Source organism: Accipiter gentilis, chromosome Z (assembly GCF_929443795.1).
Source record: "Accipiter gentilis chromosome Z, bAccGen1.1, whole genome shotgun sequence".
NCBI classification, from domain to species: Eukaryota; Metazoa; Chordata; class Aves; order Accipitriformes; family Accipitridae; genus Astur; species Astur gentilis.
Window position 1 is genome coordinate 79,436,953 of NC_064919.1, and position 15,087 is coordinate 79,452,039.

At 45.1% G+C, this 15,087-nt stretch overlaps 2 protein-coding genes across 5 annotated transcripts in view; one reads left to right on the forward strand and one right to left on the reverse strand.

The window, feature by feature from the left end:
* The window catches only part of UBAP1 (ubiquitin associated protein 1), a 43,564-nt gene extending 31,494 nt beyond the window's left edge, over positions 1 to 12,070 (reverse strand). For 2 of the 4 annotated variants that reach the window (XM_049795070.1, XM_049795066.1), the window contains exon 1: positions 11,988 to 12,070. The gene's annotated coding sequence lies outside the window, so the exon portion shown is untranslated. The other 2 variants (XM_049795069.1, XM_049795068.1) reach the window with 2 other exon arrangements.
* A 1,528-nt stretch (positions 12,071 to 13,598) lies between these two features.
* The window catches only part of DCAF12 (DDB1 and CUL4 associated factor 12), a 35,068-nt gene continuing 33,579 nt past the window's right edge, over positions 13,599 to 15,087 (forward strand). Inside the window, exons 1-2 of the mRNA XM_049795071.1 lie at positions 13,599 to 13,879; positions 14,615 to 14,869. Of these exons, the coding sequence (XP_049651028.1) occupies positions 13,799 to 13,879; positions 14,615 to 14,869 (336 nt within the window). The 5' untranslated portion in view covers positions 13,599 to 13,798. The remainder of the gene's footprint in view (positions 13,880 to 14,614; positions 14,870 to 15,087) is intronic.

The following is a 15,087-nucleotide window of genomic DNA, read 5'->3' on the forward strand; positions in this document are numbered from 1 at the left end:
ATAATAAAATGTGACCCTCACTGTCTATGCAATCTTTAACCATTTTGTCGATCCTTGTATAACCGCAGGCCGGGAGGAGACAGATGATATGTACATAGTTCATTCTCTTTTTGCCAACCCAAAACCGGTTCTGTTGTTAACTATCCTAGAAGAGAGCTGAGGCATTTGGATGTGTATTTGGCCTCATGGATTGCGGTGCTTGGGATCTTGATGGGCCATTTGTTGTGTGTATTTGTTGGGTGGGGGTCTGTTGTGGACTTGTTTGGGTTCTGGTGATTGCGGCTGGTGCTGTGCAAGGTGCCGGCGGTCACACAGGGTGTCTGCGGTCTGGCCCGAACAGTGGGGAGCCTGGTCAGAGACAAGTTTCTAAGCACCCCCACAACCAGGAGATGGAGAAGAACACGCCTAGTATTGAATATGTAACGAACGTTAGACTATAAAAGAAGCTGTCTTGTTTCTCACAGCGCACGTCTTGGTAGAGCAGAAGGTCCCAGCATGCCCAGCGCTGTTTGCTTGCCTTTATTCATTTAATAAATTGTTAACTTTGTTTGGAATTCTGTTTAGGACTAAATTCATTTACAACACCACTAATTAGAAAATTCCCTTTTTAATCAAAAAAATAACAGAATCTGTGCAGTTTCAAGCTTTTTATTCTTATGCTCTTTGACCAAGAGAGGTATACAGGTAGCTGATCTTATATTATCTAGAAACAAGTTCAACTCTGTTGACCACACCAGGACCTACTTCCAATACTGACATAAGAACTCATTTTATTGCAGAAAGCAATTTGTATTATAAATATTAATTATATTATTACAAATATTAATTAAATGGAATTTAATGCATTTAAACACACTACACCAATTAAATGACTATTTAAAAAAAATTCCAAAGAAAGCTAGCCAACTGTCACATTTTCCCTGTTAAACCTCAGAACACAAATGGTACTATTTATTCGTAGTTATGTTTTTGGTTAGAAATTTGGTGAAATACGAGTGCTTATGGAATTACTTTAAAGCAGACAAAAACCACCTAGCAAGAAATCAAGTTAGATAAAAGTTTTGAAATGGAAAAATAAAATCCGCCAGCAGGTCAAGCATCACTTGCCATTTCATATATTTGAACTCAGCCAAAATACATGTCTACTGCACTGTACAAGAATAATAGGACCAGTGTTAGACTACTATAGATTCATAAATTTTTCCTTTTACACTCAGGTCACATGTGCTACCCACTCTCACCACACATTTAATATTTTCCCAGCAAAACTCAGTATGGTACTGACAGAAAACACAGCCTGTTAAATTAACTATTCCACCTACAAACAACTCTGCCTGCCCTGCAACAAGCAGGCTAAAACCTTGAACTCAGCATGGGAGCCACTGCTTCAAATCCTGATTGCACCCACAGTCCAAGCAGTTCAAATACATAAAAGGCCACCAGCAGCTTGGTTAAACCTGCTGAACTTTTCCAGCCATCTGACATAGCTGTTTCCCACTAATATACCTAATTTCTCTCAACTACAAGAGCCACATTCTGAGAACACAAGTTCCCTGCAAATTCACTTCACTTAGAAGTCACCAATTGTGGAGAGGTTTGGGTTGGAAGGGACCTTCAAACATCAGCTAGTTCACCCCCCCGCCATAGGCAGGGACACCTTCCACTAGACCAGGTTGCTCAAAGTCCCATCCAACCTGACCTTGAACACTTCCAGGAACAGGGCATCTACAACTTCTCTGGGCCACCTCAGTGTCTCACCACCCTCACTGTAAAAAAATTTCTTCCTTATGTCCAATCTAAATCTACCCTCTTTCACTTTTATCTCTCAGTGTCACCTGTTTTCCAGGAAACACCCCTATTCACCTTAAGTTACTCTTTCACCAAATATACACTTTGAGATACAGGAAAGCAGAAATTCTAAAAACTTCCTACTACTGAAGCACCTAAGGGCTGATCACAGCATACCTGGAAAAGCATGCTCACAAAAACACTTTTCTGCAAAGGGACAACATGAAACTCACACCATCTCAAACCTTCCTGATTTTCAAATCATACCTTATAAGCTTCGTTCACCTTTGTCTTGACATTGCTAATGTGAGAAATGGCAGTTCCATCTTAGGTGCTACAGATGTGATGTTGTTCACACACTTACTTGACTACTTTGGGGGTTTTTTTATACATCATCTTCCACCCATCAATGTGTCACTGGTACAGTTTCAGCTTTCAATGCTAGCTCATTTTGTCCTTAATTCATGTGTCACTCCTACTAAGCCAACAGGTATCTGTCTTCATCCAACCCTTCTTATTAAGACTGAGACAAGAAAATAAACATATACAGAAATACATGTCTGAAAAGATCCCAGGTTTTGTTGCAGTGAAGGCTAAAACTAACAGACAAGGAAGAAAAAACTCACTTCAGCTATTTTCATATGTTCACTAAGCTGAGGTCTCAGCAGGGACACACTCCTTCCCAGACTAACTCAACAAAAGAAAGGAATCAAACTGAAATATAAAAAAGTGAATCAAGCAAATAAAAATATGCTCCCATTGCAGTAATGCCCAAATAAGAACCAATCTTGTTTCATCTCCAAATACAGTGTCAGTTAAGCCTGCTTTCATGTTTTTTCATCCAGTCCAAACAGGACTGAATAACTGCATTAAAAAGGTGACCTAGATGAGAAATACTATCAGTAGTCAACACCTAATTAAATTCCACTACCAGAAGACATATTTTAAATGAGCAAGTTCCACTTGTTTTAATTAAGCGCAGAACTGATGCATAAAGGAGCATGAAGAGCAGGAAACAGTTTTAACTTCAATACTTACACCTTAATTATTTCTTGAAAAGGCTTGTTAACTTTAGAGAAGACCAGAGCCGGTAGCAAAGATTAAATTCTGCTCTTGAAAAGCACACAGGGACAGAATATCATTACCAGCTATCAAAACCACCCCCAAACTCTGACATACTAAAACAGCAGCAGACACCTGAACAGGCTCAGCGTAGTGGTGGTACCCACACCAAGTATACTTCTGGAACTGAATTCATTGGGAACACAGAAAGTTAGTTGCCTTGAGCAAACTTGTCTAGTGTAGAACAGTAGAAATTTATCTTTGTGCAAAGAAGTCAAACTCAGGTTGTCCTCAGTTGTAGTGGATATATTACAAAAACAGAGTACGATAAGTACAAGAGCTGCTTGCTGTGTTGTATATTAGAAAACTTCACTGGCCGACAATACCTGAAGACAGCACACTTCAGTTCTGAGCAGAAACATCTTCCTTGCAGTCTCTCGGGTTTGAGTGTTCAAACAGCAAAGGCCACTCTATTTAGCACTGCTTAAATGGAAATACAGTCCAACAACGGATTGAAAAGTTCAGGAATGAAAGCCACAAGCAACAGGAAAAAAACCAGAGTCAGTACATCTGTTAAGCAAGGTTCATTCCATGTGTGCAACTACCATAGCTGAGGTTACTAGCAGTGAAGATACACAAACACACAAACAATCCTCACCCTCTAAGAAGGAAAGCAGAGCAACTATCTAATCCTTGAGAAATAACTTTCAAGGATGCTCTAGTTGCAACACTCACCTTTACGTACTGCTTCAGAAAACCTTTCCATATGACAGGTGTCTTTCCTCCCTCCCTACTATGCAGCAGTCACCAGCTACATTCAGACAAGATACTCAGTAGATCCCTAAGCGTCGTAAAACAACCCCTACACCCACCTACCTTAATTCCAACTGTTTCCATACAAAATGAGTTTCAAGATTTACATTTCCTCACTTAAAAAAAACTGAAAAGGTCTGCTTTCTCTCTGTATGAGACAACAATTCAGTTTGCCCTCCAAGCACTGCAATCCTACACTTATAGTTAATGTTTGGAGCATTCAAGGACTAGTGTAGACTGGAAGCCTGCACTTCCCTACAAACACAGAATGATCTTTCTATCATGAATGTACAGAGCAAAATCCAGAAACTTGCAAGGTACTGGGAGTGACACACACAATTACAAGCCACACAATGATAAGAGCGTATGAAGACTGAACTAGAGCTTCATGCTCAAGTGGAATGGAAAAGAAGCCATAGCCACAGAAAGACATGGCTTTCAGATGAAATCTAGAAGGCTACAGGATATTCATACTGCCCGGAACTGAATACCCTTATGCACACGCTTTTTATTCATTACCTTTCCCCTGAGCGGCAAGTAGTTCTGCCAAAATTCCCTTATACCCTCAGTACTGCCTGGGTCTTACATGAGACTTCAGAATAGTTTTCAAGGCACTTAACCAGCAGTAAAACTATCCCTGTTTTGCAGGTGTGGGGAACAGGGCACAAAGCTAAAGCAGTTTGCCCAGTCATCCAGCTCAGCCAGCAACAAAGCCAGAACAGAACTTGTATTTCCTAAATCTCAAATCCACAGCTAACCCAGGAATCTCACTGCATTCTCTCATTTGGACCAGTATCTTTGTCTCCCCCCATCCCATTTTCCCTATCAAATTACTCCTATTCAGTTTTTCATCTTACTATAAAAGCCTTAAGGATGTTCTTCTGGATTGATAATACCAAATTGGATTGAGTCCAAACTTTATTTCTAAGTTACTACTTCAAATTCATTTAAGTCTGCAATTGTTACACACTATATATCCAGTCTCACTCAGCAGCATAAACTTTTCTTCCGGCAAATTAGAAATTTCTTCAGCAGCTACAGTAATGAATATAACCCCTGAAACACTTAAAACATTGACTAACTAAACAAAGCGAACTCATTTTATGTGCAAAAGAAGCCTTCAGAGATGCATTAGCTTCATTTCCTCAGGACATTTTGACAGATCTGACTTGCTTCAGTAATCTAGCCTCACTTCTATTTTATAACTAGACCAGAGTAGGTTGCTGGATGAGATTGCCCCACAACCATGCAACAGTCATACCCACAGCTTTTCCTCTCCAAATGTCTTAACAGACTGGCAACAATATGGGACTGCTAGCAGTACAGAGATGTATCTCAATGGACCATTGTTACTAGGACAAACAAGAAAAATTTCTTTTTTAAAAAAAAAGGAAAGTGGAAAGAGTATCAGATTTTCTCCCGTGACCTGAGAATCAGTCCTAACCTGCCTCTTTTATAACCCCTACATCTGATTCAATCTAGCTCACTTCAGCAAATAAATCCAGTGCTACCTAATGACAGAACAGGACCATCACATTTACATTCCTGCAGTAATGCCTAATTACAGAATTATGCCTTGAAGAAAGCTTGTACTACAATGGATACACAACTTCTCTCTTTCCCTTCAAGTTGGGAGAGAAGACCTTCACATTACTCAGTAGAAGCAATTTATCCAGAGTATAGCTAGATCCCTGCATCAAATACTGGTTTATGTCAAGCCTTCAACTCCTTGGGAGAAGGGAGAAAAGGCAGAGAGGTAGAAGACAGAACTTTATCAGTCCAATATCATAACACATACAGAACATCCCAAGAGACAGACATACCTTCAGAGCTCTTTACTACTTGCATATGCAATATGGAAGCTCATATATGAAAAGGATGTCACATCACACAGATGTGACATGATTTTTTACAAGGGCATGTAGTGATGGGACATGGGGTAATGGTTTTAAACTGAAAGAGGGTAGATTTAGATTAGATACGAGGAAGAAATTCTTCACTGTGAGGGTGGTGAGGCACTGGAACAGGTTGCCCAGAGAAACTGAGGATGCTCAATCCCTGGAGTTGTTCAAGGCCAGGTTGGATGGGGCTTTGAGCCACCTGGTCCAGTGGAAAGTGTCCCTGCCCATGGCAGGGCAGTTGAAACTAGGTGATCTTTAAGGTCCCTTCCAACCCAAACCATTCTATGATTCTATATGACAGCCATTCTGTCAACCAAATGTGTATTTCTAGAGCTCCAAAAGCAGCTTAAGACAACATAGCCATTTATGCCACATTCAACTTCTTCACCTCTGTCTACCTTATCTTGCATCTCACAATACGCTGGTGGATTCTTTAAGCTGTACTTAAGGCTTTTGCAGTTGAAGATCTTCTTGCAGAAGAGATTACAGAACATAACAGTATTACATTTATGTCCACACTTGAATCTCCTAGCTTTCCCTTTGCATACAAATTAAGAAAAATTTAATAGTGTTAGTTAAAAGCAACAAGCTTTTACTGCCTTTACTTTTCTTTGCAAAAAAATTACATTACTGAGCACTGGCATTCAGTGGTCTAGGAATACATTACAAGCTTTTTACCAGCTATCAAAAGATTTCAGGCCAAGTCAACAGAAATCACATATTAAACTCCCTTCTATTAACAAGAAGAAACCCTGTAACTGCAGATATTTTTAAAATTGCCCCCTGCTAAGACACTAATCAGAATCTAGCAGTTGTTCTTCCACAGACAGTTCACTGGCTTAAAGGAATTGCATTTTGCATTTGTGCAAGCACAAGACTCCTATCAGCTGTGGGAGTCCTGAAATGCATCTCCCTCACAACTTAGTCTGACAGTTCTTCAGATTAAAATGGTAACACAAATATTTGGCTGATTAAAACTTCATAAAGAATTTTTTACCCAAACATTTTCTTTAAAGTATTCCTCAGAATAGTATCTAGAAGATGATACTTCAAATAGTTATATGCTTAGTTGTAAAAGTAATTGTCAGCACAGAGCAGTGCCAGCCAATGACCACTTACAGAATTATGGCTTGATTAACACATCTAGGTCTATAAGGACCTCACAAGTCTCAGAGGCATGTAATATATAAATCTGCCCCCCCCAAACCTTTATGGTTCATTACTCCCTCAGCTGCAAAGTTATTTTATAGTACCATAATTTTTCCATCCATTTTTGATTGCAAAACTCCAACTCACACCTGGTTTAGGGGATACATTAACTTACTCATTCCCCCTCTTTCCAATAAAGAGCCTAAACATACTTTCTGAAAAGCACAATAAAAGCCATTTTTTTAATACTGTTAGGAACACAGCAAGCAAAATGAAACTCAATAATCTTTCAGCTTTTTTTCTACCAAGAAGTCAAATACACTGGCAACAAACTGCTTGTGGTGACCTAATACTTAATTAGAAGATTAAGAACACGTTCTTTTCTCAGAGGGTATGCAGCATAAAGCTTTTCTACCCTTTTTTGCCACACACAATTTTATTCTAGATGATTAGTGGTGATTTCATTCATATAAACTCCTTTCCCTGCTACATGTGCCTCCTATATTTCTATTTCCATTTATTACACATTACTGTGCAAGGATACCACATGATGGTATTAGTCATTAGGGTGGATCTCAGTGTGGCTTTGGTGTATCAGAAAAGGAAATACATATGCTTTAACAACTACTTTGCAGTGTGTTTATAAACTAGGAATCTAGTTTTATTTTAGAGTTCAGAACTGATGAGGCATATCAAGTTAAACACATAAACACATGTCTCTACCTAGATTAACTGGTTATATGCATACTCTTAGAAATCTAACCTCCCAAATTCAGGGAATAAATCTCACCAGTCATTTCAGTCACAGCTTCATGTGCTGCTAACCTAGAGATGCCAAATAGTGCAAGCACAAACAAACATTAGGAAAGGGCTTAAATCAAATCTTTCACATAATCTAGTATACAGTTACCATGAATGCTGATCTCCAGCAACATAGACCAGATTAACTAGCAGCTCACAACTCTTTACTGTTACTAGTGTCCATTATAACAACTACCAATAGCTAAATAGTTTAAGTATATTCATATTCAGACCATCTTCCAGCTGAAGAGCTGACTACTTCTTGGACAGGACTCATGTTCTTCCAATTTCCCCACTTAAAATATTACTCTAGTGTAAGAGTTTCTGACACAAAATGCAGCTGAGAAAACAGAAGCTCAGAATTTCCATTTGAACTGGGTCAGTTAGAAACTGTAATACTACTAATGCAACATGGTATTTTGAACCAATCTGCTTTCCCTTCTAGAAAAGAAGATTTAAACCTAAGTCAGAGCAATGATATTTTGTTCCCCGTGTGATATACTTTTGTGTTTCCAGTACATTGCAAGCTTAAAGGGTTCTGAAAAGACTTTGTAGCCTTGAGGAAGAATCCACACCCCACCCCACCCCCACCCCCCCCACCAACCCAGTCTGGACATACAAGCTGTTCTTTCAAAATTTCCCAACCACAGGAAAGACAGTATTTCTTAACATTTAAGAAAATACCTTCCCCATGTCAGCAAGGATTTGGAATAAATCTGATCATTCAAGAGAGGGAAAAAGCCCAATGCTCAGTTTCTCTTGGAGACCTCAATACAAGACTAAACTGACTGCAAAAGGTCATTAGGGACACAGAACATGAGCTTACTCAAACCAAGTCAGAGGGTCAAAGTATTAAGCAATGCACTTGCATACCAGAAAGGATTACCCATCTAAGTAGTTAACACAGAAAAACTGTGAGCTCAGGCTTGTATCGATCAACTGCAATCCCAGTGATTGATTGTAGAGTGGTACATGCTGTAAGATCAATAGCACTGCCTTCCTCGTTATCAGAGCAAGCAGATACAATACAGGGAAGAGAAATCAACCTCTGATATACCCTAGAAGACCTACTTTTTCAAACAAGAAAGCTATTTATAACTTGTAAACAACCTTCTTTGCCTTTCCTTCAAACAATAGCTTTCAAAAACATATTCCAGAGCTCCACTAGACCTTTACACTGACATTGATCTGAATTGCACTGATCAATTTTAAATAGAGAGTAATGCCTTGAGGTAGAGATCCTTGTAAAATGACAGCTAAAGCTCTGGAATTTATGACTGAAAAGACTGGGAGTGATTTTGTTAGAAACAAAATGCCACAGAAGGCTGAAGGGATGTTCTGTCTAGTAAGACTAAATTTCTCACAGATCAGTTTATTAAAATATTCAAGCCAGCACCAGTTGTAAAATACAGGAGCAGGCTGATGTAAAAAACTTATGATATAGGGACTGGACATTGACAACAATATTGCATGTCCTGAATTTTCAATCCCTGAAGCTTGTGAAAGCAACATGAAACCATAAGTTTATACAATTAAAAGGGAAGAAGATGAGCAAGGTGATGCCTTCTGTGGCATTATGGCACTTTTGTCACCAGCACCAGCCAAGAGAGCTCTGGCTGCCAGTGTGACAGAATTAGATGAGGTGGTCTGCTGGATGGGTCCAGAAACCTGACTCCTATTAGTTAGAGATTTTTGTCTCTAAGATAACAAGTACTGGGCACTGCAAAACACCATGTGAACAATGGAGATGGAGTTCTTCCACATGTTTTGGATGACAGTTCATCATTAAGATTTTTCTATCCATCAACATAAACTATACAGTAAGTCTCCAAGCCGATCAGTATATTCTCTGTACTCATCAGTGTACTCTTAAAATATTCTGAAAATTGAAGCTCAATTCATTAAAGAGAAACTAACATTTATTCATTCACACATCTTACACCTGAGATTTTCTTGGTTTTGCCTTTGAAGTTTCAGGTACCTTTATTTCAGGTTACACTTGACTTATGCAGAGTGTGTGATCTTAGTAGAAGCAATTTCTTGCCTGACTCCTTTGTTCCATAGTGCACTCAGAGGTAAACAAGACGAACTATCAAACTTGCAGGCCAGATCTAGCCAGTGAGACAAGAAAAGTGCAATCACTTTCGGTTTTGTTTGAGACTAAACCCATGAGCTTGCAAAAGCTAAGTTTAAAGGCTAGGTGTTTTCTCTCCCCCTACCCTTAGGATTAAGGTTTTCCCTAAATGGATTAAATCACCCAATTGCAGTGGCCATCTAAAGCATCACTGCCACTTTGGAATCACAGCTCTCCGTGTACAAAAAACTGAAGTCATTAAGTGGCAGTACTACTGCAGTACTACAACCTAACACCATCCTGCACATGGCCTTGCATAAATTGGTCCAATTCTGCTATGCTGCTACCACATGTACCATCTCAGCCCCATTCCCTTCCCCATGGCTACTACCATGCTACACACATAGTTCTGTTCTGGAGAAAAGGAGAGGAGGCGGCCAAAACACTCTTTGTCCCCTCTCCCCTGAAGAATGCTGTTGCAGAGCAGAGATCCCAGGTATGCAGGGTCCACCCCAAGAAAGCAGCAGTTGCACAAGTGCCTGCACAGGGGCAGAAAGTCCCATGCTCCAAGAATGATAAGGGAAAGAAGGTGAGGAAGAGGTCTGGCTAATTGCAATATCGCTTCTTCCTCTTTTTCCTTAACACCCTAGATCACCGTTGGAGTAAGATTCCCCTCAACAAGCTCCTACAAAAGCCTCTTAACCCTATAAGAGGCTGTGAGATGCAGTATGTCTTCTATCGGTAGCATAGCCACTGACGTTTCATCACCAGTCACAACTCAGTTGTTCCTAAATTTGGCAATACTCGTCATTTAGGAACATCCACCTCAAATTGGACAAATGCATTTTTACTGAGTCCAGGGTGGCAGCTATATTAGTTGTCCAGCCAAGTGCTAGAGTCCATCTGTTTATTCTAATGAGACAGCATCAGTGTTGTAAGATTTCTGTAAGACTACTTTTTTTTTTTTTAAGTTGTTTGGAATTTTTAAGTTATGTGGGGAATAAAAACACTCAATAAGGTGATTACTCATTTCCATCTATTGTCATTTCTTTTACTAATAAAAAAAAACCCCAAAGCAATGCTAACTTTCCCTTTAAAATAACAGATTTTCAGCTATCAAAACTCAGGAAGACAGTTCTTGAATTACTCTAAATAGCTTCATAGAAGTGTTAAATGTTTTACTTCTAGTAAGCACTGAGCTAAACAGAACACAAAGCGTTATCAGGAAGTTAGAAACAACAAAACTGAAGCGTTCCTACACCAGTGTGTACATCCATAGTATGCCTGCATCTCGAATGCAGCAGAAGATATGAACCTTCTCCCCATTCAAAAGCAGAATAGCTAACCAGAAAAGATCCAGGAATAGGTAATAAGCATAAACAGAGATGTGGAAGGCTACGATCCATAAAGTAAACAAGACTTTGGCTCTTCAGCCTACAAGCAGATGCAACCGAAGAGTGCATACAGTAGAAATCTAAAGTCACAAGTGACATAGGGAAGATGAGTCCTATGGTTTTCACAACATAAGAGCCAGAAATGAAAAAATTACCTGAAGGCAGGCTTGACAAAAACCACACACACAACCCCGCAAACAAAAGCAGCCGTTCCAGTATTTCACAGAAGATTTAGTTACTAAGGGGAGGAACTTACTTCCAAATATCACAGAAACTAGCAGTTTACTCAGATTTCAACAGCAATGAGCTCTTAGAAGGCAAGTTCATCAAGGGTTACTAAGCAGTACAGTATTCCCTTGACTTGGACAGTGACCGAAACTGCCAGAAAGCAGGAGAGCGTAGGAAAAAGAGCATCCCCCTCCTTGCCTGCCCCCCTTTGCTTCCTGGCTCCAGTCCGGGAGCAAGTGCCAGGACTCTGTCCCTCCGAGCTGACCATGCAGGTTCTCCCCTCCATTAAACGCTACCTCCAAAAGCGGTCTCGAGGCGCCGTGAAGGCGGAGCAAGGCCGCACTCTCACGCAGGGCCCACAGGCTCGCTCCCCTCCGCGGCCGGGGGAGCGGCCCCCCAACCTGCGAGGCGCCCCCCCCCCCCACCCACCCCGCCGCCGCCCCTTCACATCGGCTGAACCAAGACAGAGGCTCGGAGCGTCCCCGGCCCCGGACAGGGAGAAGCGGCGGCGAAGTTTGGTGCCGGCGGCGGGGCGGACGGCCCGGGGAGAGGCCGGCTGCATAGCCTCCCCGCCCAGGCCCCGCTACGAGGGAGACCGGGCACCCCCAGCCCCTGCCCCTAACCCTTCCCGGCCCGCCCGTTACCTGAGCGACGCCCGGCGGCCCCTGGCCGGCGGCTCCGGCTGTCCCCGCGGTCACCACCCACCGCCCGCCCCTACGAAACCCGCACCGCGTCGCCACCCCCAGCCCCGCGACCGGGCGGCGCCATCTTGTCTACCTGCCCTCCGCCTCGTCTTCGCTTCGCCTGGCCCGGCCTCGCCTCCCCGGCGACGCGCTGGCGTCACGCCGCGAGGTCACCTGCCCCCACCGGCCCAATCGGGAGGTGCTGACGGTGACGTCACCCGGCGGGCGGAGGGGCGGGGCGAAAGAGAGGGGAGTCCCGCCTCTTCCCGCGAGGGGCGGGGCGGAGGGGAAGGGAGGTGGACCCCCCGGCCCCGCCCCCTCTATCTGTGCCAGCCGCGGCCCCGGCCCCGGCCCCGGCCCTGCCCGGGGGCTGCTCCGGCACGTCCTGCCCCGATCCCCACCGGGCACAGCGACAAGCTGCCCGGGAGGCTGCATGGAGGAGGCGAACCGGGCCCTAGAGGCTGTATTTCTCCCCAAACGCCTCAGCCCCATCCCTCAGCGGCCTGCCCTCGTACCCTCATGAGGGGCTGTGCGCCCACCCGGCGCGGCTGAGGGGCCGATCCCGCCGGGATGCACCGCAGCACTTTCCCCCGCCTTCCAGCCCCCGAGCAGCTTTGGCAGCGGGTTTTCAGCCTTTTGAGAGGGCCGTGGTCCGAAAGGGAAGGGTTTTGTCCAAAATGCCGGCGGCGGTTGCGTGTGTGAGAGAGGGATGTGTGCGTGTGGGGAGGGGGATTAATGGTGGTAAATCGCGGCTGAAAAAGGCCAAACTAGAATCACCCCTTTGGCTTTTAATCCTCAGGGGAAGCTGGAAAGCCTGTGAGCTTCTTTTACAGGGTTGGGGTTTTTTTCAGCTTGGCTTTTCACAGCACCCTTGTCCTTGAGGTTTGTTAGATGAAAACACAAAAAAATGGCACGAAAGAAGTGCCTTTGTAATCAGGAAAGCGGTATGTTTACTGATTTCGTGTGACTTGAGGCACCAGAGGGTTTCAGGTGGTCTGGGGCTGGCTTTTTTTTATGGTCTGCCTGCGCGTTACCCATTTCTGACTTTCCTCCTCGTCCTTTTTGTTTTCTCTGCAAAATCCCTTGCAAAACGGCCATGGCTGGGCTTGGGTCGCTCTAATTTTTGCCTCTGAAAGCGGAAAAAAAAAGCACATATGAGCTACACGGACATAAGGAAAAGCATGCATCCATCCGCATCGGTTTTAAAGCAGCATAATAAACCACGAATACTCCCCGCGCCCTTTAGTTCCCCGGCAGTGGAGGAGGTGTCCCCGGTGGAATTGAGCACCTCAACCTTCCACCAACCGCCTCGGCCCACAGGGCGCCCCCAGACCTTCCTCGTGGCTCGGAGAAGCCGGGTGATAAAGCCAAGCTGCCCGCCAAGTTTCCCTTGCTCACGAATAAACGAGGAAAGAGGGGGGGGGGGGGGGAATTAAAAGGAAAGAGCCGGCCCGCGCCTCTCCTGTCAGGAAAACCGAGGGGGCCCCGGGGAGGCGGCCAGTCGCCACGCGCCGCCGCTAGGGGGCGCCGCAACGCCCGCCAGGCGGGACCCGCAAAGGGGGCGGGGCGGGCCAGCTCGCCGCCACGCCTCCTCCGGTTGCTAGGATACGAGGCTGTTGGGCGGGGCGGGGGAGCCGCCGCAAAGATGCGACGCGACTGTCGTAAAAAAAAAAAAAAAAAAAAAAAGCCCCAAAAAAACCCCCACCAACCAACGGAAGGGAAAATGTCGTGAAGCGCGGCGGCGGGGCCTGCGGCGGAGAGAGTGATCGGGCCCGGCTCTCCGCACCTGGATGCCCCGTCCCCCGGCGGCCGCCTCCCCCTCCTGCTCCATGTGGGGCCCGGGCCGGGCTCTCGGCCTCTCCTCCTCCTCCTCTTCCTCCTCCTCCTCCTCCTCCTTCTTCTACTATGGCCCGGAAAACAGTTAGCAGGAAGCGGAAAGCGGCGGCAGCCGCCGCCGCGGGACCCGGGGGGCTCCAGGGGGAGCAGGTAGGCCGGGGCTGGGCGGGGTGGGGGGAGATTGGGAACGGGTGTGTGGTGTGTGGGGGGGAAAGCCCTTGTCTCCGGTGGGGCTCAACCTGCCGGTGCCCGGGGGGAAGGAGGGGTCACTCTGACCGGGGGTTGCCGTGTCCGGTGCCTAGTTGAGGCGGGGGGTTCCTGGCAGGGTGTAATAAATTGGGGGGGGGGGGGGGGGGGGGGTCCTCGGCGCAACACTAGCAGGCGGCTTTCCCCGCTCCGTTCCCTGCCCCGCTGGAGCCGGCGGCTTTCCCGGGTTCCTGCCGTCCCCCCCTCCCCAAACCTCCTCCTCCCCAAACCCGAGCGATGCCGAGGGGCCGGAGGAGGCCGGTGAACGGCGCGGCCGGTAGCCGGCAGCCCCCGCCGACCTCCCGGCTGGGGGTCGGTCGGGGCTGCGCTCTCCTATTTGTTTCAACCTCTTTTGGGCTTCCTCTGGTTTCTTTATAGAAGAGTCTGGTGTCTTAACGGCGCCGAGCCGGTGTGGACTGTTTTTTAGCGTCGTCGCGGTATTACATCTGTAGTAAATAGGTTTAATTTTACGTTGGTGAAGGCAGCGTCAGCAATTCCGAGTTAAATCTTCGTCTACGGTCTTCTGCGGGTAGTTTGGAAGACTTTAGTGTTTTGCTGGGAATATCTTTGAATTTGGAGGAGTCATGTTTTTAGTTTGTTCCGTTTGTTTTATCTAATGTCTGTGTTTACTTTCCACAGTATGGATGGGATCACTCGGTTCACAAAAGGAAAAGACTGTCCCCAGTAAAAAGGTCTCTGGTGTACTACCTGAAAGGTAGAGAGGTCAGGACGCAGAATGAGTCCAGCTATCACCGCTTGTTGCATGGATACGCAGCCCAGCATCTTCCCAGCCTCCTGAAGGAGAGAGAATTTCACCTCGGAACCCTTAACAAAGTGTTTGCCTCCCAGTGGCTGAACCATCAGCAAGTGGTGTGTGGGACAAAATGCAACACAGTAAGTGCCACCTCTCTGTTTCTCTTCCCTCTGTTCTTCCTCCGTTCCCTCTGTTCCACCCCCACCCTCAAACGATGCTTACTGTAATCAAAGTATGTAGACTGCCAAGGAAAATATTAGGAAGTAATTAAGAGCAGAGTCAAAATCGTGCACAATTAATTTTGAATGAAGGTAATGCTTAGTGATGACCCATTCTCATCTGAAAATATGGCGCTGCA